The sequence below is a fragment of the Gouania willdenowi genome, chromosome 16 (assembly GCF_900634775.1).
Source record: "Gouania willdenowi chromosome 16, fGouWil2.1, whole genome shotgun sequence".
Classification (NCBI taxonomy): domain Eukaryota; kingdom Metazoa; phylum Chordata; class Actinopteri; order Blenniiformes; family Gobiesocidae; genus Gouania; species Gouania willdenowi.
Window position 1 is genome coordinate 6,514,785 of NC_041059.1, and position 18,749 is coordinate 6,533,533.

The window sequence follows — 18,749 nt, forward strand, 5'->3', positions numbered from 1 at the left end:
CTAGAGGATTTTAAAAAAAGAAAACCAATACAAATTGTGTCATTAATCAGCATTGATTTTTAATATTTAATTACACAACACTGATGCCTCAGCTTTGAATTGCTTTACTACACTGTGCACATTCTTTTTATGGCTCTATATAGCCTTTCTAAATCATTTCCAACCCCCTGCTGCCGCTCTAAATCAGCTTGATAATAAAACCGCTTAAAGTTATTATATGTGATGTGTCCAGACAGCAGTTTCAGATGGAAGCCTTATTGGTCCCAGAGCACAAAAACGTGTTGGATGGAGGGTCAGGATGTGCTCTCAGGAGGGGAGAGGGACTGATATAGTTTTATCATCCACCGCGAGTCGCTATGGAGACTGGATGATTTACCCCACATCATAATGGAGCCCATAGGATGTAGAAATGAGTGGGCTAGCAATAGAAAGTAGGTGGGTGGACGGTTACAGTCCTTAACTCTGTATGTAATTCTAATGTAACAGGTGGTGGTGGGTGTGATTTACATAGTATCTATTTAACCCTTTAGTGACAAGAACCTCCTCCCTTCACATCACCTTTACTTTAACGAGAGGCCTTTTGCCCAGGAGGTTATTATAAAACAGAGGAAAAAATATTTTACACTCTAAAAAATTGTATCTCTGCAGTTGTTGAAGTAACTCAAAGTTCTGAGTGAGTTTCATTCACATTTCTGCTTCTAGAATTTCTCTAGAAAAATATTGAAATTTTTTTTATGTTTTATACATAAGGCTGACATTACGCTGTCATTAGCATCAATAAGATGTCATGAAGTTGGGAATTACGGTAAGCGTTGTTCGCTAAATTATGACATCTTTGGGGCTATGTTGGCCTTTTTTGTGTTAGGTGGAGGGATCTAGTGGGGTTAGGTAGAGTTAGGGTTAACGTTAGGGTAACAAAGGGTTCGGGTAACAAACAACACTTAATGACAGCCTTCAGGACACCTTATCTACCTATAAAAGCAAGGGAGGTCTGTGTGTGTGTGGATGTGTGGATGTGTGTGTGTGGAGCAAATATCTCCCCGACGAGGGGCGAGTTCGACCTGAAACTCGGTCAACGGGTTCCAAATACCCAGAGTGTGTGTATCTGTTATTTTGGAGTAATTTGGTCATTTCAAAATGTTTATTTTAATTTTATTTCACTTCTGGATGGCCCCGAAATGAAACCTATTCAACTTCTGACCTCAGGGTGTGAGGGGGCGCTAGCGCACCATCTATATCTATTTCACTACACAGCTCCTCACGCGAGCAAGAGTCACGTGTGCGGCCACTCCTCCTCCACTTCCTCCTGTGCCATGCTATCGTTAGCTTCTCAAACACGGGAGCTCTCTGAATAGATCATTTGAAACCATCAGCCACTGGTGAGTCTTTTGCAGACACGTTTCCCATTGTTTAAACCATATAACTGTTGTTCAATAACGCGCTGTTTCACTAGAGTCAGTATTGACCTCAACCTGTTCAATTCTCCATCTGGAAAACTGCAGATTCTATGCGGTGCCGTGCATTGAAGCTAAGCTCTGACCACTCGGTTCGAAGGTAAAACATGATTTTTGTTTTTTTTTTTTAAAAAGAGAGCCGAATTGTACATAATACTTTAATTTACTTACTCACTCATGTAGTTTGGAGTTTTACGTTCTGTTTTGCGCAGTTCTGTTGTTTTTCTGATTGGCGCTACAATGTCTATGGAGTTTGGTTATCAGCGTCTCAAACATTTCACGGAGCACAAACACACGGTATTTATTTATTTATAATAAAAATATACTAAATGAGTACAGTAAAACACAAAAAAATGCACAAAAAGACAACTGAAAGAACAAAAATTAATTTTAAAAGTTAAAAAATCATGTTCATGTCCCATAGAATTAAACCAGGGAAATCGCACACAATGTTTTATTTTGCACCCGCAAATAAACCCTTTATAACACTAGAGTACAGAGTATGTACACCTCTTTGTACATCCAATCTTCAAACATATACTCATTTGGCCATAATTAACTCTACTGAAGCTCCCACATGAATGCATACTTACGACAGGCACTGTACTAGTTCATGCTAATGACAAGTGTCATAATAATGACAATGTAATGTCAGCCTTTATGTATGAAACTGATTTTATGTTTCGTTTTAGATTTTCTGCAAACTTAAAATTATAATTTTAGTTATCAAGCAAATGAAAATGTAATTTTAACATTACTACGAAAGTTTTTTTTATATGTTTATGTAAGCGACCTTATAACTGGAGGGTTGCTGGTTCGAACCCCCTACTATAGGCCATTGTGATGGGCCCTTGGCAAGACCTTTTACCTTCACAGCTCTTAAGAGGAGCAGAAGGAAAGGAAATGGTATTACAGTAGGTATTAGGTTCAAAAGGAAAAGTATTTTACTTCTAGGTTATACAAAGTATTGAGTTGGAAAAACTGAAAACTTTAAGTTGACTTGCAAAACATTGCACGGAAAAGATTTAAATAATTAAGTCCATCCATCCATTTTCTACTCGCTTGCTTCTCCTTTCAGGATCGCGGGGGTCTGCTGGTGCTCATCTCCAGCTGTCATTGGGCGCTCGGTGAGGGTACACCCTGGACAAGGTGCCAGTCTATTGCAGGGCAACACACAGACAACCATTCACATTCACTCCCAGGGCAATTTAGAGACTCCAGTCAACCTAACAGAAAAAGCCGGCCACACAAGCACTGGGAGAACATGCAAACTCCACACAGAAAGGACCCAAGAGCCTGAACCCAGTGCAAACCACTCAGTAATTAAGTCATGTACATGAAATGAATTGTTTTAATCAAACTCATTAAGTTATTTTAGGTGTTACCCAATGAGACAATTAAATTAACTTGGTCCACTATGTTCTTCCTTTTTCCCCAATGTACACTTCCATAGCAGCTTCTGTCTGAAAGGACTAAACAATAAATACTGGGGGCTTCATTCTTCTGGCCATCGATCACAGTTACATCAAATGTAGAAACCATCCACCTCCACTCATACTAGAGCACCAGAAAGCACTGCTGTACAGCGACTGAAGTGCTTAAGGGATTTTCTAATAAACGCCACTGGTTTTAAATGGTCCCTTAGCATGCTACGAGAGAAAAGGTGAAGGGTTCAGCGTGTCTCATTCTGCATGCCCGTCCAACTCTCAGCAAAAAACCAATGACCTTATGCTCTTTAATTGGAACTCTTGGGAAAGAGGAGGGTTGGACTAAATGAAAAAGGAAGGATTAAATAATCATAGGACGGCAGAGAAATGGCAAAAGCTTTCCTTCATGCATAAAAAAGGGACCTTTTATTCCTATTTGTTACAGAGTGACTGGGAACCATGGGTAGCTGTTGGGAAGCCAAGAATGTGGCTTCTTCTTCTTTTCCTTCTTAACCATTAGGTTTCTATTGCTTATTATAAATCTCTAGAGTAAAAGAGTTATCTGTGACACTAAGTGTAACGTCTTCTCTTTCTTGCCGTTATTACCAGCCAATCCCCAGTATATGTTGGACAGAGGCGTTTAATGTTAAATGTGCTTCAGTAAGTGACCCACATTTTCAGGCACGGGGGCAATGACGTCAGTGTCAGAGGGATGAACCTCTTTTTAATCCTCCACTTGGCTGTGGGAACGGTCTGCCTCTCACGGAGCCATAGAGAACTCTAATCAAAATGGAGCTTGGAGTTTGGAGCGTAAAAAGGTAGAACAAAACTATGCACTGTCGACAGTGATGGATGCAGATTGTCAGGTTTGAAGAAAAAAAAAAAAAAAATGCAATTATGGCAAAAACATCAGATTCTGTTAAAGCAAAATTGTTTTAAGCAAATGAGCTATGCTGTGTCATGTTGGAGAACAGCTGGCATAAATCAACAAACCTCTGCTCAGTTCTCATTTCTGTGAAGTAAGAAAAGAGTCGAAGAGGCAAAACAGTAAAGCTTAGACAGCATATCAATATATTCCTTTTACATTTTGAAATGGTATAAATAGATTCTAAGTATGACCGTTTATTTGTTTACAAATCTTTCATATCTATACTTTTGAGGAAAATATGATCCATTTCTAAAGATGTCACTATAAAAGTATGGTTTAGAGCCTAGACCGTTATTCTCAGTTACATCTATAAATCTATTCTAGCCTTACAGAGGGAGAATCTAGAAAATTTAAATGAAATAATCATGAAATAAAAATGTTATTTGTATAGAACTTTTCATATAAAACAGAAACACAGAGGTGTTAAGATTAAAAGAAGAATTTAAAACAACTGCAGGTTGCCAGATAGCAGAATGACAAAATTACGGTTAACTACAAAACAAGAGCCCTAATTACAAAAGCATTAAAAATAAATAAATAAAGGAAGACAAGAAGAGAGGCTTTTGTTTTGAAAAGGGAATGTTTTCATTTTTAGCTTGAAGCCAGTCCCCAGGATCATTTTATGTGCCGCTCGCAATGCATCATGGGATAGTTGAGTATGACTAGTGTGCCCACCGTGCATACTTACTGTAAATAATGTCCCGATATAGTAAACATCCGGGTATTTCTTGCGTACTCAATCTTTTCATACTGTCATACTGAACGCACTACATACTCATTTTGCCATCAGACTTAGTATGAGTAGTACACTAGTATGTGATTTTGAACACATCCCATGTTTTAAAGCAGAGGTCAATGTTACGGGGCCCGTGGGCACCAGGTAGCCCACGGGGCCCTCAGGAGCTCTAGTCACCAATGAGCTCCATCTAAAATCTCATTTACTTTCTAGGATTCAAACTCACAAAAATGAATAGTATATGACAGATGTAGTTAGTACTTAGTAAAGTTAAATACTGCTGATAAAGTTTTAGTATTAAATGAACCATCTTTAAATATTCATTTTCACTGAAAACGCAAAGTTGATTTTCTATCAAATTTTATGAAAATGAAACAATTGCTAAAATAAGGAGAAATCAAGTGGTTGAAACCTCAACATTTCTTATCCTCTTATTAAAGAGGAAATGGAATAATTTGGTATTTAATGAGTGCTTTTTTTTTTTTTTAACTCCAAGCCCTTTTTTCAGTAAAGTGTGTTAAAGTATGCTAACATTGGGCCAAATAGCTATTTAAGTACCTTTAATTGTAATTTAACCCAACACATCCCTATACATACCTAATTCGTTATTGTATTTGTGGGCCTGGGGCTTAAAACTCATATCTTTACCGTTCTCCACATCTTTACCAAACATGACAGAATACTGATCTGATTAAATTCAACATCATCATTCAGATTCAAGGCCGATGGCTGCACGGGTCACTCCTCTCAGATAAGCTGGGATCATTGAAATCACCGCAGCTGATACTCTTAGTTAATGCCCTACAACTGAAAAGTAGGGCACGAGAGCTCTGGGAGCCGAACATTGAGAGTCTAGTAGACCAAGTGCTAAGGCGTGCACAACAGTGCAAAAAAATAAAAAAGAAATGACTGAGCATCACTTTCCCACACTTTTAAATCACCTAGAAATAAAAGATGTCAATACCAAAAAATCACAATGTAAAGAGACGTTACCTCACTACACACTCTGCTCACTATCTTTGCGATCACATCTATTTGTTGATTGCTGATATAAAAACCATTTAGAAGCTGTCATTAATCTAATCTGTGCATCTATAAAAATCACAAGGTTATTTTACAGAAAATTAACATTTAATGTGTGACATGCTTTTAACTTCAAAACTGTGCAGTAAGTACCGTACAAGGATAAATTAATTTTTAGATCTAAGAGACTGTAAAAAACACAATCTACTGCAGGTCATAAAATAGCAGATGTTAGTCTAAAAAAAACATAAATCAACTTGAACCTTTTTTTCTACTTTCCAGAGAATTAAAGCCAAGAATAGTGAAATGACAGCTGAGGCACAGACTAAAAGTCTTTCCAGCAAAACTAAAGATGATTCCTGACGCTGGAGACAAAGCCAAAGTCGTCATCAATCACACTGCTCTATAATCTGGCCTTGATCTGCTCCCGTTCACAAAGCTGATGAGGAGATTTAACGCTAACCTGACAGGAAGCGCAGAATGAAACCAAAGTGGAATGGAAAGTGCAAAATGATGAGATGTTTTTTCTCTTTGACGACATTTGAAATTAGATTTTGAGGACTGCATTTGAACAGCAATCTAAGAAGAAGAAGAAGAAAAAAAACATCCAATCCATAAAGAATGGATATAGTATTGCCAGTTCATTGGAGTAGTAACGCTTGCCTTCCTGACTGCCTCGCAGATATAAAAACCTGGATAATACAACAATATCCTAAAACTCAACTGCAATCAAACAAAAACAATCATCTCTCGTCTAAAATCCCTAAAATCCATCATGGACTTTACTTTCTCTTTCAAATCAAACGTCAACAACGGCACCAGGACATCGTTTTTCTGCCTCGGTAAAATTGCACACCATCCAACAAACCCTTTTTTATCTAAGCTACTGAAACACTCATCCACGTATTCATCACCTCTAGTTTTGACGACTACAAACCAGGGGTGGACTGGTCATCTGGCATACCGAGCACTGTGGGTGTCGACCCCAAGTGAGCCGGTCCAGTCGCTACGTTTTTTTTCTTTTTTTTTTTTGACGAGCGAGTAGAGGCAGACATGATAACCAGCGGCCAAAAATGATCCAAAAGTGGCAAAAACGTGGCAAGAAAAGGGTAAAAAGTGACTAAAAAAGGCCAAAAGCAGTGGCCAAGAAATGGACAAATAATGAGGAACCAGGTGATATGTAATGGCAAAGGGTAGCTTAAAAGGGCAAAATGTGGCAAACAATAGTGAAATAAGACAAAAATATGGAACAAAAAAAGGCAAGATGTAGAGAAAAAGGAAACAAGTGGTATTTATTGGGCAAAAGGCAGCTTTTTGGGATGAAAAGTGGCCAAAAACAAAATCAAAGAAAGGGCAATGATTTTATAAAATGTGAAAAATAACTTGCAAAAATAAACAAAAATATAATATAGTATAATAATCTAAAAATGGTCATAAAAAAAAAAAAAAAAGTTGGAAACCACTGAGATCAGCTGTAAGCAGAGATGTGACCTCAAGCTAAAAAGGGAAAAATGATGCTTATTTTAATTAACATAATAAAGGAACTTCTGTGAGGTTGAATAAGTGTGATTACTGTAACTTTAGAAGACAGGATAAAGATAAAACTAAAGAGAAAGAGAATGAACCACCCTGATGACTCTGTCCGATGTCATCACAACACAGGTTTTTAGTGGAATATCGATATATTGACGTGTATCTGACAGCAGTTTGAAGTGCACTGTAGATCCCAATCTGATGGCATCACATTTCATCTGGGGATTAAATTAAGGAACACGCAATCCAATTTCATACCTGGCTTCCTGTGCCCCTCATCATTGGGACATTTACTTTTTCCCTCTCTCTCTTCTCCCTCCCCAAAGCTTTAAATCAAACATTGTGTGGCGTACAAAAACGACGGCGAGCTGAGAAACGACGCTGTCTTTTAACGAGCTGGAAATATGTTTCTTGATGGGATTACCATGCTTAGTGGAAAGAGGGTGTCACCCTTCCCCCACACTTGGAGAGTGAACTATTTCTCAGCCTTGCTTGCCTGAGATAAATGGTTTATTCTGCTTCAGCTTTTTACAGTTTGAATATCAGTGGAATCTGCATTAAGGTGGATCACTGTACTCTGCAGATAAAGGGAGCAATTAGCCGCTGAATGTGGATGCCTGCTTTGTCCATTATGTGCACCCTTTTGGCCCCATTAGCAGAATAAGGAGTGCCTTCAGAATTAGACATCACCTTGGGGGGGAAAAAAGCACTTCATATACGTAAACAACTGACGGACATGCAGTGTATATATATATATATATATATATATATATATATATATATACACTAAAGAATGTGAGGAATCCGTGTTCTGCAAAAGGCAAATATTTACACAAAAAACTTATTTTTGAGCCACTGACTGAGGAAGCACTGTCATCAATATATGAAATGATTTCAATAGCTTCTATATTTAACAAAAAGGTCACATGATTAATTAAGCAGGAAAATGAATGTTAAAATGTAAAAAAGTAGTCCCTTAAACTGTTTGAATAGAAGAATAAAATAGATTAAAAAAAATATATATTGTAGGAGTTTTTGTGTAGTTGTTGGTTCAGATAGAAAAAGAGAAAAATAAAACTATACTTGTCAGAGAAAAGGGTGGCACATATAAATAAATAAAGGTCAAGGTCATTTTGTTACACACTGACTTAAGTTTTTAACTTAGATTCAGGGTTGAAATTGCCATTCGAAAGTAGGGCTGAACGATTTTGGAAAATAATCTAATTGCATTTTTTTTTCCTCAATATTGCGATTTAATATGCGATTATTTTTTCAAGACCCTCTTGTCATGTATTTTTCAATGAACACAAGCAATAAATCAATCTGTTTCATAATAAACCATTTCAGATTTATTTAAACTTTAAATAAATATAAAATGTACATTTTTAAGCACAGACTACAACTATAAAGCAAACAAATCTGTGGCTTTACCTTTTCAACATATCTAACTAACGTCACGTTTCATGAAACATGTAAACATGTGGACTGCACGTCTTAAACTTAACAGGACAATACAAGACATGACAAGAAAAAAAAAAAAAATGATTAAAAGAATTTTTAAAAAATTGCAGCCTTTGTGATTCGCAAATCGCGTTTTATGGTATTGCGATAATATCGCAAATGCAATTAATCGTTCAGCCTTATTCAAAAGTTTTTTTGATCTCCACTGTAAACACACTTTTTGATATTAAATGAAAAGTTTCATGCATTGCATTGTGGGATGTGGAGTCAGCAACAGATATAAAAGTTAAAATGTTAAGTTATTAAATTTTGTCTCCTGACATTTTTCCATTGTCAACTGCCAGTCTTCCTCAGAGGTGATACTGGATGCTTTGATGTATTCCTACGAGTTCTCTCATTAGAAAAGCATCAAGGTATTTTCTGATACTTTCATGTGTCCTTATGAGTTATTTCTGGGGATGGTAATAACATATATTTCAAAAAAGACAATGAACTTGCTGGAATTAGATATGAAAGAAATCCGTATGATAAACAGCGTCACTAGAATGAACAAAATCCGCAATGTTGACCTATGTAAAAGGTTGAAGGTTATACCAATCGCTAATAAGATTAAGAACAGCCAAACCAGGTGGTTTGGACACGTGCAAAGAAGTCCACAAAAGTAACCCATCTCCATGTCCTACAACTATACAGTGGAAGGTACCGGTACTAAACCAACTGGTAGACCGAGGAAAAGATGGTTCCAGTACGTAAATGAGTACCTAAATGAAAAAGGAACAAGTCTAGCGATGCAGAAAAAAGAAGGTTTATACAAAGATAGACCTGAATGGTACAAACTGATGAGCATTCCTGACTGACTGGTATCTGCCTACTTGGAGTTTGGTAAGATGTTTGCCTATCATTCAAACAGGTCAGTAGATGATGCTGTGGCGCTGACACTTCACTCCACCATCCAACACCTGGACAGCACTAACACCTACGCACGCCTTTTGTTCCTGGACTACAGCTCTGCCTTCAATACGATCAGGCCGCTGAAGCTGACTGCTAAACTGGCTGTCCTGGGAGTTCCAACACCCACCCGTAACTGGATCCTGGACTTCCTCACGGACAGATCACAGGTGGTAAGGATAGGAAAGAAGGTCTCTGCAGATCTCTGCATATAAGGACCTGGTCCACAGGACAACTGTCTACAAAGAGGACAATGACCTTGTTCTTAACGTGGAAAAAAACTGAAGAACTCATTGTGGATTACAGGAGGAGAGCCCCGTCCTCTCAAGTCACTAACTATTGTTGGGATTGAGATAGAGCGGACCAAGATCCACAAGTTCCTTGGCCTTCATGTATCAGAGAACCTCAGCTGGACAAAAAACACTGGTGCTACTGTGAAAAGAGCTCAGCAAAGGCTGTATTTTATCAGGCTGCTGAAGAAAGCGGGGCTTCAACGTCAACCCCTGAATGAGGCCTACAGAGGTCTCGTTGAGAGCATCCTCACAGTGTGGTACGGAAACACCACGCTGGCTGAGAAGAAGAAGCTGCTGCAGCGGGTTGTTAAAACTGCAGAGTGGGTCATTGGCGCTGATCTCCCCTCCATTGACACCATTTTCACACAGCGCAGCAGGAGAAAAGCACATTTTAAAGGACAAGCATCACCCAGCCCATGCTCTGTTCCAGTTGGGGGATCCGGGTTATAACCTGAGCATTAGTACCCACAGGACCTGCTTCCACAACTGCTTTTTCCCAGCTGCTGTGAAGCTCGTGGAACAGGACATTAAAGAGGGCAGATACCGCAGCACACTCCCATTGAGAAACTGAAAAAAATAATCCCCCATGCTCTCTATGTGCAATATGTAAATTAAACTTAGGTTCTATTTTTTTATCTTTTTGTTGAGCATACTTCTGTTCTTTCCTTGTCTTTGCACCTTTACTTTGGCTGTCTTGGCTGATTTGTTGTTTGTAATTATTCTTATTTTTTTCTCTCAATCTGACTCTGGGACATGCCCAAGGATTCTGCTGTACATGTTCTTTTGTAACATGTACATATGGCTATAAACTTTATTCTATTCTATTCTAGAAGGCATTGTGGGTGTGGTGAAGTCCTGTAGACGGATGCATAGAAGTGTTCCCGTGATTTCTGGTGTTTGTCCCCAAAAAACTCAGCCAAAGTGACTTCCAAACACATTTCTGGTGTTTTCACGCAGGTGTTTATGTTGGGGTTTACGCGGAAAGATCTGAATCTGGTCGACTGGGAACAAACTACGGTAGAACAAAAATGGTGTCACGCAAATCATTGTCCTCTTTGTCTGACCCAAAAAAAAAACAGAAAAAATCACATTGAAATGAAGTAAAAACAGTTCTAGGCATCCGACCATGGGACTCCACATCCCACAATTCCTTTTCCGTCAAAGTCAGTCAATCGAGTGCTTACAATGGAGATCAAAACAAACTTTCGAGCAGCAATTTCAACCTTTTACAAATATTTTTTCAAGAAAATGGTCTGCGTTTTATTACACTATGTCTTTACCTGATAAATAATTATCTCCAGCAGCTTTAACTAGTCTTACTTAGAAATCTCCTCAGATTCATCACCTGTTAAAAATGACACATTACTGTCACGTTGCTGACTGTATGTAATTCAACTCATTTGTGAATATGGCGGCTGTCCGTCAAGCATTAACAGAGAACACAACAGTTTAACGATCTAGAGGCAATCACACCATCAGGACTGAGTGTGGTGGTGTTATTATAATTAAACACAATGAATACAAAATAAGAATGGTTGACAAGAGTTCTGGACTTATTTTTGGTATATATAAACAATAATAAATACAATTGCCTTAGCAGTAGCTATAGATTTTATTATATTACATTAACAATGGCCATAATGTTGAGGCTCTGAAGGGCACACTATATTGGCTTTTAATGGAGAACAATACAAAACAGCTTACTGCATTCTCACCCTGTTTTTTTTCCAGTAGTCTACCCTACTGGCTCTGTAAAGTGGACACATGCATAAACCTGCAGTAATATATAGTTTAATTTTACTGATTTTACTTAGTTTACTATGTTAAAAAGCCAACGCTGCAAGAAGTCAAGAGAAATAAAACAATATTGGTCACAGACGTGGAATGTAGTTGGGATCACCCAATGTTCTTTTCTTTTTTATTTTTTTAAAAAAAGAGTGCAATTCAATAATTAACTAATGCATTTTATAATGTATTTAAATAAGATATAACAGTTTGAAGATGCAGACATACAGCTGTGATATCATGTTCTAAATACCAAAGATATGTAAAGGTTTCATTCATTCAGACAACTGTTTTTCAGGAAATTTAGGGATCAGCAGACATGCCTGAAGAAGACTGGCAGTTGAGCATCGAAACATGTCGAGAAATCAAAGAAAATGTCCTGAAAAAAATGTTGTCTGATTAGATGAAATCACAACATATTATTCAAGTAGAAGACAAAGAGAACTTGCTGGAGTTATTATTATGCCTAAGTCAAGGAAATATCAAAGCGATTAGCAGCCTCTGAAGAAGACTGGCAGTTGACAGTCAAAACATGGTCAGGAAATCAAAGCAAGGTTGTCTCTATAAATTAAACCTTACCATATTGTTCAAAAAGAAGACAAAAAGAACTCGCTGGAATTATTATTACGCGGAAGTCAAGGAAACATCAAAGTGATCAGCAGACACCTCTAAGAAGACTGGCAGTTGACAGTCAAACATGTCAGGAAATCAAAGAAAATTTCCTGAAAAACAGTTGTCTGATTAGATGAAACCTTGACATATTATTCAAATAGAAGACAAAAAGAACTTTCTGGAATTAAATATCAAAGGACTAGTCAATATTGGTTACCGCGGTTTATCAAACATATTGTGAGAACATCAACGCAGATAAACCACCAGGTATCGGTGCTGTAGTGACCGTGCAGTGATTCAACACTGACGCACTGACACTATCATTATCTCCACTATACCAAGTTTTAATATGAACATCAGGTCAGTCCATTAGCTTTTAGTGTCATTGGTTGGTATTCTTTCCTAATGAGGCCTTACATTTGAGATAGAGGAAGTACACAAAGTTCTGATCACTCACCTTGAGCCTGAAACTAGAAAAAAAAAGATGTCCTGTTTGTAGAACGATAGAAAGTAATTTTAAACCATATTCTCGAATAAGCTTTGTGTCAAAATAGCAAAATCCCAGCTGAGAAGAAGTGAGGGTCCTTGAATTATGAAAGACTGAGCACGAAGGCTCATTAAAAGCGGATCCACCTTTTATTAATATCTGTATTGTAGGAATTCCCAGTGGATAAGAAGTGTGAGCGGATTTGCTGAAGAGTAAACGGACCTGGGAAACTCGTTCCAATTAGAAACCGTGGATTCTTCTGACACCTCTGACAGGTTGTGAAGTTTCCCGAGGCTCAGTTGAAAGGAAGGAGGCAACGGTGTTGGGAAATAACGAGGGCGCAAAAATATGATCCTCTTAATTACTACCTGATAATCATTTGGCAAGTGAGCATCCATTCATCCATCCAACCATTCATCCATTCATCCATCCATCCATCCATCCATCCAAACCCATAGGTAATAAGACCTTGGTTTAGGATGTGTGTAGTAAGAAATAATAAGGGGATTAGATCAGTCAGTAAAATGAGGAGACCATACAGTTTGTGCAGGAAACAAGGGAGAAGTGGAATAAGACCAAGGCGAGATAATTAAGAGAATATGTGATAAGATCAGACACGATAAGATGAGACATAGGATACGATACCATAAAATAAGATAAGACATAAGATAAGATATGATCAGACATCATAACCCCCAATTTCCACTGGATAGGTAAACTGCAGCAACTTTGATTTAGTTCATGTTTTACTGGTGCAGTTTTATCTCTTCTCTGTTGGCTGTTGTTAAGAAATGTTGCTATGACAAACCCAGAGAGTCCAACCTTCTTGTACTCCTTCATTAGGAACACATACATTTAACTGCGTTCTTGTGCAATTATATACTGTAAATATCATGAGAACTCCTCTGTCTCGTGCCGTCACAGTCGTCCAACGTGGCGCACTCAAAACGTGGGGATTACCGGACGGCGTACAGCGGGGAAAAACCGGTTCGGTGCTGTGGCGCAGCGGAGACGTATCCAGTGGAAACCCCCAGTTAGATAACATAAGATAACATCAGACACCATAAGATAAGGTAAGATCAGATCAGACACGATAAAATGGGATTAAATAAGATAAACAAATGTTTGTTACTATTTAAAGAGTAACTAAACCCAGAGGTTTTGGCTAAAAATTTAAAAGAAAAATCTTAAATATGGGCGGGGCTCCTGAAGCAGTTAAGACACGCCCAGAACAATCCAGAACTCAATACACACTATATCCCTCTATTCCAGGGGTGTCAAACTCATTTCAGTTAAGGGGCCAAATCTCAAGTAAGCCACAGATTATAGGCAGGAAAACAAGGAATTTCAACAATAATATACCAACAATACCATAGCAATAGGTGACAGATATCAGTCCCTGCAGGATCTTCACCTAAATTTACTTGATTTTGTGATAACTTTTATTTAATTTGGGGAAGTCGTATGGAATAATTTGAGTTAAAATGTAAGATTTTTGGAAAAATTGAGAGTTCTTTCCACAATTTGCTTTTTAAAATGACTGCCATCATATGATATAAACATGGGAAAACTGTGAGCGCTGGCAAATATTGTAAAGTTTCATTGAATTTGTGTATTTTGACGGACTGCAATATGAACAACCGACTTAATTGGTAAGTTTGAGTTTAAAACACATTTGCTCTATTCAAAATTCACTAAATCCAACCTCCTCGCCTCTGACTGGAGAATCCACAGGTGCTATAACTTTTATAGAAGGGGCGGAGCCAACAGTGCTGGTTTATGACATAAGAAACCACCAAAACGGTACAAACCACCATTCTCAGCCAATAGCGGGCAGTCACTGTTACATTATTACAACAAAATACACTAAATTGAAATACAGTTTGACAAAAATCAATCAAAAAATTACTTCATACCCAAATACATTTGATTTCAGCAGAAAAATGTGGTTTTGGTCAGTGAGTTGTTTTTTTAAAATGATGAAGAACTGATCCTAATCTTTATTAAAAAGATGAGCATTCAAAAGCAAAAGTAGTTTTATAAACTTGTCTGTTACCAAAAGTCTGGTGAAGATAATCTGCTGATTAAAAAAATATATAAAAAACCGATTTTAAACAAATAACACACTGTATATACAGTATATACACATATGTATAGAAGTATATCTGTATATATGTATAAGTGCATATATGTGTATGTATATAAGTAGCTTATAGATACATTGGTTATACTGGTTATAAGAGGGGTAGGATTAAATAATTCAAACTTAATTTCTACTCCTTTTTTGAACATATAAATGTTTTATTGAAATCGTTTTACTTTGTGTTTTTGACTTGATTTTGGAAATTAACTGTTTTGTGACATTCCTTTTATTTTATATGTATTTTTTTTGTTTTTGTTTTTACATGTTAAAAAAATAAATATATATAATCTTTAAAAAGTAATAAGTGACCTTTATATGAGCTTGTGAGTAAACACTTACCGAACATGTTACCAATATGGCCGTTCTTCGTCAGAGGCCGCAGCTCGTTCTTGCCCCAGGCGTAGCGCTTGTAATTGTCCCAGGAAAACTTCATCATCTGCAAAATAAAGCAAAAGGGCAACGCTACCAGTTAGTGGGCTGAAGGCAACGCAGCACACACCCAAACTCAATTCTAATTAAACTGGTCAAAGCACGAGGGGGAAAAAGAAAAGAGAGTGATAGATATTGATCAGACATAGATTAAAAGCAAGTCTCAATTATAAAAGAAAAAGTCACACTATTCAGTTGTTATATTTTTTCTACACATGACATTTCCACTGCAGTCACTGTTCATAGATTAGCTGTTGTCAAGAGAAGTGCCTCAATAGAACAAGAAATGTTATGGAGTGTGTGTGTGTGTGTGTGTGTTTGACTTAGTTTCTGTTCAATTATTCTTAATCTGTTTCCACTCAGGTGTCCCTCGTCTCCTAATTATCTTCCCTCACTCATTAAAGCAGTGCTTGGACATAGAACGGCTGTGTGATTATTGGTTTGTAAATGTCAGACATTCTCTGGTCCGTCTGTCCTCATATGTGTGTCAGTCAGATTGGTTCAGTTATTTTTTAAGTTTGTGCATTATCGCCTCTATTCAAATTGGCCATATGTAGAATTATTGTGAATTTTCAACTTTTAAATATGTCTGAAGTACATCAAATCAACATTTGAGTATTAAGAAACATGTCCTAGCTGTCATGCCACATGTTTTTTTTTTATATTACCTGTCCATAGTTATATATACATTAATAAATATTGCCAGCCCAGCCAACCTGTCGTACCTTTTTTCCAGCTGTTGGATGAGTATAAACCTATTTACAGCAGAGCAGTCCCTGAACTAGGCCATCTCGGGCGTCAAAGCCTTTTTCTGTGCGCAGTGTCTTTATACAGTTTGATGTAATGTTCACTAGCATCACCGCTGTGTACAAGTCCATATTATCAGCTTGTAGTAGTCTGTTAGGTGAAATATACGCCGGTAGGTACGCAACATACGCACTAAATAAATTGACGTCATGACCTTTTCGACTGTTTTTGCTGTTTAGATTTACATCAATAAAATAAAGAACACACAAAAACACTATTGTTTCTTTATATTTTTCATTATAATAATAATAAATGCAAACTTACAATAACAAAAAATAGGTTTTATCCTATTTAAAAAACAAAAAGAAAAACAAAACAAAACAAAAAGCTTGTCACAAGTAATATGCCACCTGGTGGTGGCAGAAATTGCTTGCAAATTAATAAAAAAAAATGTTTTTCAATTAAACGGACTTGAATATTTGCATTTTAATCTAAATAAGACTCCTGTTTAAATAATACAGTAGTGTCCACGTTTTTCTACCAAGGGCAGCTCTTCATGATATACTGTGTTGGGAGGTTATAATTGTCAATAATTGGATTTTAATGTTTACACCAGGGGTGTCAAACTCATTTTAGTTCAGGGGCCAAATACAGAGCAGTTTGATCTCAAGTGGGCCACAAATGTTTTGTGGGAAACTGAGTAATTTCAACATTATTGTGCAATAGTTTACACTCCCACGTATACATAAAATACAAAATATGTAAGAAACTGACAATATCCAAGCAATAAGTAACAGATATCAGTCCCAGCACGATGTTTACTTTAAGTTTCCTTGATTTTATGACCAATTTCTAATTCATAAAAGAAAATGTTATGTCATAACTCGAGTAAAATTTAAGGATTTTGTAAGAATTTTGAGTTTTTTTAAGTTTACCTTTAAAAATGACTGCAATCATGAGATATAAGCAGCGGTAAAACTGTGAGCCCCTGCAAATATTGTTGAGTTTCACACACACAATGATTTATATTTTTATTTTCTCCTGCGGGCTGAATTGGATGCTCCAAAGGGCCAAATTTGGCCCCTGGGCCATGAGTTTTACACTATTACAATGCATGAATTAATAATTACTTATTATATGTATAATGTAAAAACACAAATAATATTGAAACAGTAACATTTAAATATTACTGTCATAATTTTTCTTGATTGTATTTTAAAAACATTTATATATGTATATGTTTTTAAAATAAAATCAAGAAAAATATTTGGAAAATAAAGTTTGTAAAAATGTAGCCTTTTCATTTCATCATCATGGCAGAACTAAAACTCTGTAAAAGTGTGATGTTTGTTTATCTCACATTTGAAATCCACAGATGGTCCAAATTGAATTTTTAGGTTTAATTTTTGGTATACGTGACTGTGCCGTTCTCATTCATTTATGAGGTCTTGTGTCCCACGTGCACGATCGACACAAAATGCCTCCGCAATCGACTGGTAGATCACGATCGACGCATTGGGCACCCCTGAAATAATGGTTAAAAAACACAAAAAAAAACAAACTACGATTCAATTCAAAGTCTTGTGTTAGTTCAGGCAGTAATGAAGTCAAGCTAGCCCAGCCCCATCAGCTAACAGTAGCTGTTAACAACGGAAAGCTGCATCCATCCCCTAAGTCAGTTAATCATCCATGTCCCATGCTTCCCATTGGTTAGTGTTAGTCACAGCGCTGTATATAAACCACCTACTTCTGCACGCTTGGTCCGCAAACACCTCGGAACCCACACCCATCCCGGCTCCTCCTCTTCTATCCAACTAACCAATATCTCCTGTTGGCATCTAAACATCTGTGCTTCTGTTCCAGGGGTCATGCTGACCGCTCTCTCTGCTTATGCCTTTCCATGTAGCTCATGGAAGAGCGACGGGGAGCTCCCTTCGCGTCGAGCTTTCCACCTTGCAGTGTGGAATGGCAGAGGGTCCCAGAAGAGAGCCTTACCGCCAAATCTAAACTGCACGCTAAAACAATTTGACTAAAGTGATCCTGACTGAACTGACCTAAACTGAAAAAGCGTAATTGTTAATGTTACATGTTGTTTCCTTTGCGTTGAGCCTATGAAAAACGCAACATCATGAAACCATAACTACCTTATTGTGAAGTCACATTTACCTTAAATGACAACCTATACAATGTAAGAAAGTATCGTTCTCACAGAGTAAAAGTTTATAAAAGTTTAAACACATTTCCTTTTCTTTAGCATCTAGAATGTATTGTATTTTGTGTAAGACGTAGGAAAGTCTTTTCTGTTTAAAATCTCTGCAAATGAACCAACGCTGCATCAATTCATACAAAGCTAATTTCTAGAATGTCACTCCACACACATATACTTGCACTTTATTTTACCCCTGCTATTATAATGAAAACTGTACACTTCTTAAGCATTGGCATTTCTTACTCCTAACAATGAAGCAGCTGTCACATTTACAAAAGCTTCAGTCAGAGTGTTTTCTTTCCCGCAATAAAGAAGCCTGTTAGGAAAATGATTGTTTTTCCTCATATCACAGTCACACTCATCATCAAACTGTGGATACAATTGATGCTCACATGCATGATGCACAGCACTTTTCAAAGGCTTGGAAATCCACTTGTCACCAGTCCTTTGCACTATGACACATTCAATGAATGAAATCAGTCAGTATGACAACAAACGTACAGGCAGAGATAGCAAGAGAATGTACAATTATAT

At 37.2% G+C, this 18,749-nt stretch overlaps 1 protein-coding gene across 1 annotated transcript in view; it reads right to left on the minus strand.

The window, feature by feature from the left end:
- LOC114478330 (mannosyl-oligosaccharide 1,2-alpha-mannosidase IA) overlaps positions 1 to 18,749 on the minus strand; it is a 310,653-nt gene that overhangs the window by 138,978 nt on the left and 152,926 nt on the right. Inside the window, exon 2 of the mRNA XM_028471329.1 lies at positions 15,170 to 15,266. Coding sequence (XP_028327130.1) covers positions 15,170 to 15,266 — 97 coding nt within the window. The remainder of the gene's footprint in view (positions 1 to 15,169; positions 15,267 to 18,749) is intronic.